This window comes from Aphelocoma coerulescens, chromosome 7 (assembly GCF_041296385.1).
Source record: "Aphelocoma coerulescens isolate FSJ_1873_10779 chromosome 7, UR_Acoe_1.0, whole genome shotgun sequence".
Classification (NCBI taxonomy): domain Eukaryota; kingdom Metazoa; phylum Chordata; class Aves; order Passeriformes; family Corvidae; genus Aphelocoma; species Aphelocoma coerulescens.
This window is the reverse complement of record NC_091021.1, coordinates 17,386,722-17,392,500: the sequence shown is the minus strand read 5'-3', so window position 1 is coordinate 17,392,500 and position 5,779 is coordinate 17,386,722. Positions and strand designations below refer to the sequence as shown.

The following is a 5,779-nucleotide window of genomic DNA, read 5'->3' as shown; positions in this document are numbered from 1 at the left end:
TTTGTTCTTTACAAAATGAGAAATTTATGGGTTTAGGTGTCTTCTACCGTGCTTTAAAGTTCTCTATCCAGAAAATGTACATGTCTTGTTAGGAATCTGCTCCAGAAGCCTAGGGATGTTTCTTCTTCACCCTTACCTACCCCCGCCCAAGAAATCTGTTCCACTGGACAAAAACCCACCAACCTATGATTTATGTTCACTGAACAAAACAGCATAGCATTTAAAAATAATTTCCTGAAAGTTCACTATTAGAATATGAAAAAATCCAGTGTCTTAAAAATAGAAGTATTTCAGGACACTTAATCGAAATACATAATAGAGGTTTTTACTTTTTTGTTTTTTCTTTTTTTTTTTCTAAGAGTGTACGTGAGTGTGTGTGTATTCACAATCACACATGGCCTAAACAAGCAATAGCAAGTTAGATGAGGGCTTCAACTCTTCAGAAAAATCTCATTATGTGAAGAGTGAAGTGGCTCTGTAGGGAGCATTATGGAAATATCTGGGTTTGATTTAATGAGGCTCTTCACATTGGTGGAATATCAACTTAACAGAGAAAAGTCTACCCGGGGTGTCCAAGTTACCAAAATGAAAATTGGCAATTGAGATGATAAGAAAGTGGCTTTCTTGTGCGAAATCACTTCAGGTAAGAGAGATAACATTAAATAACATACATTCTATGCACCAAGAACAATGTTTTATGTACCAAGTCTCTTATCTGTCTCTTCTAATGACTTCCCTTAGCGGGTTGTTAGTACTTGACAGCAGGTCTCTGTGCGGGGAACTTTTTTCCAATTCCACATTCAAAGGAGGTCCATCAGAGAACATGATTGGCAATTTTCGTCATAATCTGCACATTATTAGCATCAAAATTGACATGGCAGTAACACTGGTGGTTTTTGATGTGCCTTTCTTCAAGTTCAAGGAAGTCCCTCCAGTAGCAGTGGTTTGGTATAGCAGGTCTCAGTTACCCAGTGGTGGCTTTTCAGAGGCAAAGGCGCGATAGAGATGCGTGAGAAATAAATCCAAGAGCCGTTTTACCGAGAGAAGAAAAAGACGTCAAGAAAAAGAATTAAATTTAGAAAAGTGTCTGGAAGGTAAATGCTTCAGGACAACAGCCTACACCTAGAGAGATTCAAGTATTTCCCAGATAACATGGATTATGGTAGTTAGAAAGCGTGATCTTAAAAAATGCCTCTCCCCATCCTGTCAGTGTCACACTTCGCGTTACTGGCCCGGACGCGGCTGCCTCATTAGCTACCGCTTGTTGTATGGAAATACTCGAGACATTTTCCATTTACTCGAACTCAAACCGAAATAATAATAATTAAAAAAAAAAAAAAAATAAGGCCAGAAACACGTTCCCTTCCGCCGGCTGCCCCTCCCTGCCCCCGCCGGCCCGGTTGCCTGCACCCCGCAAAGCCCGGCAGCGCCCGGCAGCGAGCACCGCGGGGCCGCCTCCGCGGGGGCGCAGTGGGGCGCGGAGCGCCCTCCCCGCCGGTCCCGCGCCCCACGGCGGCGGGGCGGTCAGCAATAAAAAAATAGACAGAACTTTTTGGCCCAGCGCGGGGGCGCCCCCCGCCCCGACCACCCCCATCCCCCCGCGACTCCCTCTACAAAACAGCCCCGGACTCGGGCCGGGGTAGTTATCTTGTGAGCGGCGCCTCCTCCCGCTGGTCCGGCGAGGCGACCGCGGCCTTGCTGAGCACGGCGGCCGAGTAGGGCAGGAAGCCGCTCTCGGAGCGCTGCCCCGCCGCCGTGCAGGGGAAGTCGGCGGCCGTGCCGCCCCGCGAGCCCAGCGCCGAGGCCGCCGCCGCCGCCGCCGCCGCCGTCTGGCTGCTGTGGCAGCTGAGGCAGGAGCAGGGCGCCGAGCCCCCCGGCGGCCCCGAGCCCGCCGCCGCCGCTGCCGCCGCCGCCGCCGCCGCTGCCGCCGAGGCGGCCGCGCTGCTGTTGAGGCCGGCGGCGGCCGGCGTCTGGTAGAGACCGGGGTGTCGGAAACTGCAGAGCAGCTCCGGGCGGGAATAGGGGTGCGAGAGGGCGCGGAAAGTGTCCAGCGGTCGGATGGAGGTGGCGAAGGGCGCGGCGGCGGCCCCCGAGGCAGCGGCGGCAGCGGCGGCAGCCGTGACCCCGACGTGCGGGTAGTAGTGGAGCGGGACGTGGGAGTGGAAAGGGTAGGGCAAACTGCCCGTGGCCGCCGCGTGGGTCATCATGTAGGTGTAGAAGCTGGGGTCGGCCGGGTGGGGCCAGGACATGGCCAGGCGCTGCCGCTTGTCCTTCATCCGCCGGTTCTGGAACCACACCTGCGGGGACACAAGCACAGCGCGGCCTCAGCTCCGCTCCACACCGCGCCCCGCCGCACCCGTTCCGCCGCGGACACCAGCGGGCACCCACCGACATCTATTGCTAACGCTTGTAGGCGACCCTTCTCCCGCCCGGAGCAATCTCCCGTGACCTTGCCCGAGGGGAGCGGTGGGTACGGCCCCCCCTCTACTCGAGGGGAGCCCTTTCGATCCGAATAAACATTTTCCCGTCGAATCGTCCCCTCCTCCCCACACAGGACTGTGTCTTCAGGGTACTGACGCTCATTCCCCCTACGTTTATTCTCTCCCCTCTTCACTTTAGGAAATAGGCTAACGCGATAAAAACTGAAGAGGAAAATAAAAATAACAGTAATAACAACAACTTTAAAAAGCAAATGAAAAGTGTTGGTTGCAGAAAAGCAAACGAGCACGAGAGTTGCTCATAGCTGTGGGCCCTGCGAGTCCTCCAACCGGAGAGCCCTGCCGGCCGCGGCCCGGGGAACCCGGGTACCGCTGGGCTGCGCGGGTCAGCCGCGGCTCGGTTGGGCACGGAACGCGGCGTACCTTGATGGTGGTTTCGGGGAGATTGAGGGCGGCGGCCAGCTCACAGCGCCGCGGCCGCGACACGTAGTTCTCGCGGTAGAACTCCTTCTCCAGGCGGGCGATCTGCTCTCGGGTGAAGGCGGTGCGGTACCGGCGCACCTGGTCGGCCCCCGCCGCCGAGCCGCCCAGCGCGCCGCCGCTGTGCAGGCTGCCGATGCCGGCGGCGGGGGCGGTGGCGGCGGCGGGGGCGCTGGGCGTCGGGCTGCTCTCCGCGTAGCCTGCAGGGCGAGGGCACGGTGGTGAGAGCGGGAGACTCGGTGGCCCCCCAGTCCTCCTGGCCAGGCCGGACCGGGCCCGCTACACCCGTGCTCAAGGCCAGCTGTCATTCTTACAAATCCCTGCTGCTAACAGAATCGATAAATTTGGATTTGGAGGTTGTTTGTTGGTTATTGGTTGGTTGGTTGGTTGGTTTGGGGTTTTTTAATCCTTCGTAACCGCTTTATTTTCAGATGGGGCGGGCTTGGAGACTGCAGGGCGGCTGAGCTCAGGGGAGAGTGGGCGAGGGCGCGGGCCGTAGCTCGGGGCCCGGCTCGGCGCTAGCCTGTTCCCCTTCGACTGCCGTTCTTTATTTTCGTTTGAGACATACAAAATAAAAGCAGCCATAAAAGCCTTTTTTTTTTTTTTTTTCCTCCAGGGTTACGTCGAGCATCCCTTCCTTTCTCTGGCACATTTGACAAAAAAGGCATGCACTGTGGCCCCTAGGAAATCCACCGTTCATCTGCCTCCACCTCCCAATAACCTCCAGCAATAATAACAACCACCGTCCATCACCGTGCCCCGCAAAGAACGGGGAAGGAGACGCGGCTGTTTCAAACCTCCTCTTACAAGCAGAGGAAAAGTGAACAATGCCAAATTACCCCGAGGTGGACACTGACAGCACATTGCATATACACAGAGAAGGACACACACAGTCAAATGCGGGCAGTTTCCTCGCATTCCCCCCTCTCTCTCTCTAATTTAATCTATGTATATACACTCATATACAGCTCAAGAGACGCCGAGAGCTCCAAGAGAGCGGGGAAATACACGGACAAAGCTTTGCCTAAATATAGGTGGGTGGATATTTGTGCCCACATATATTCTGGATATATATCTACGTATCAATGGATTTGGGCATACACACACACACACGAAGGCACCGACACAGGAGCTGCCCGGACAGTGTATCTCAGCTATCGGGGTAGCGCAGTAATTGCAATAATATTTTACAGCCTGGAGCTCTGTCTTCGCAGAAGAGAGAGCGCCGATGCAGAGGCGAGCAACTTTGGCGGTGGCGGTGGGTTTCCTTTGGTTTTTAAAGCCGGTTGGCAAAGAGCGGGGCTTAGATGAAGATGATAAAGGAAGAGTTACCTTTGTTACTGTTTTCCTTCAGCTGGGAGGAAGTCAGGCTGGCCGGGGAGCGGAGCGCGGAGCAGCCCACCTCCACATCACTGTTCATATCTGCCTCTTGAGCAACTTCGGAATAAAGGCTGATTTTCTTCCTGCTTTCCGACGGCGGGATTTCGGAGGAGACAGTGCTTTCACTGCTCGGATGCTGGAGATTGAATAAAGTGTCTATTTCAAATTTGCCTTTGGCAGAGATGTCCCCTATAGCGCTGTGCAGGGAGGCGGCAGTCAGTCTCGGGCTGAGGCGACCACTGTGCGGAGAATTTTCAAGGGCCTCCAACACCGCATTTCCAGCTGAGTCTGACAAATTCGAGAGCCTTTTGCCAGCTGTAGGGCTGTGCAGCCCTCTCTCCATCAGGATCATCTCTTTTCTTATTCTTTCCATCATCTCAGCTTTATAAAAAATGTCAAAGTTGCAGGGCTGGTCCTGTACTAATGATGAGCTGCAGCAGGGGCTAATTCACATTCAGCCCGGCAAGTGTCTCTAAATATTATTATCTGTTTTTGAGGGAGGTGTAAAAATTGTGGGATGCCAAAGCGAGGGAATGACTGGTCAAAATGACCCATACATCCTTTCTAGCCCGAAATGTCATTCATCAAAAAGTGGTGCTCGTCATTAAGGTACGAATGACGCTGTTCGAATAATCATTTATTGTAACAGGTTTATAAGCAAATAAATACAAGCTCCTGTCAGTGGATAATGAAGGCGGCTTCAGAGCAGACAAATATATCCAGGTGGAAAGAAAGAAAGACAAGAAGTGAGGAGTAAAGCTTCTGTCCTTAGCTTGATCAGATCCTGCTTGAATTGCTCTGGGGTTTGGCCTCTGGGGTGGAATTGACAGTCTGATTAATAAAATGAGCTGTGCAACATTTCCCCCTTCATTTAGGTGCATCATTATGCTCTGATTTTTGTTTTGTTGCCTTTTAGGTCCTAATGATGCAGCTTCTTTCTCATTTGTCCTCGGACAGAACTACACGCTAAATATTAGATAATGCTTTTCTTTATTATTATTTCTGAGGCGAATTTTAGATCACAAGGCAAGGAAATACTGGAAGAGGACCAGAGGTTTGAGAACCTCCTGCCGCTGATATCTCTTTACTTTTCCCTCCCATTTCCAGACCACATTAGTACTTTTATTTAGGAATTTACACTGACACCCCCACGCACCCCCTCACACGCATGGACCTTATGCCCAGACTTTGTAAGTCTGCTGTACAGATTCAAGTAGTTACCTGGAGATTAAAATATTTGTTATAATCTAGTATATTACAACTCTATTATCTTTCTCTTCGTTGCATCCTTAAATATGATCTCATTTTTACTTTCTATAATCCTGCTTATCGACGAAGCTAGCCCGGGATTTTTCTTCCCTCTGGGAAAATACTGACTGTTATACGGTATGATAGGGGAAGGAAATAACTGGAGAGCATTAAATGCATTCGTGATTTAAAACACTCCGTGGGCGTCCATTTCATTCTCCCGGCAGGTTTCG

General features: G+C 52.2%; 1 protein-coding gene across 1 annotated transcript; it reads right to left on the bottom strand.

Moving 5' to 3' along the window:
- Positions 1-1,643: 1,643 nt before the first annotated feature.
- Positions 1,644-5,554, bottom strand: EVX2 (even-skipped homeobox 2). The gene is made up of 3 exons (XM_069020595.1): positions 4,251-5,554; positions 2,862-3,118; positions 1,644-2,297 (listed from the first exon to the last, which is right to left on the bottom strand). The coding sequence occupies exons 1-3, from the start codon at positions 4,672-4,674 to the stop codon at positions 1,644-1,646; spliced, it is 1,335 nt and encodes a 444-aa protein (XP_068876696.1). The 5' UTR covers positions 4,675-5,554.
- Between the last annotated feature and the right edge of the window lie 225 nt (positions 5,555-5,779).

Coding starts and splice junctions, on each gene's coding strand:
- EVX2 (XM_069020595.1), bottom strand. CDS start 4,674: ATGATGGAAAGAATAAGAAAAGAGATGATCCTGATGGAGAGAGGGCTG. Junction 3,119..4,250: donor GAAGGAAAACAGTAACAAAG/GTAACTCTTCCT, acceptor CTCGCCCTGCAG/GCTACGCGGAGAGCAGCCCG. Junction 2,298..2,861: donor TCCCCGAAACCACCATCAAG/GTACGCCGCGTT, acceptor GTGTCCCCGCAG/GTGTGGTTCCAGAACCGGCG.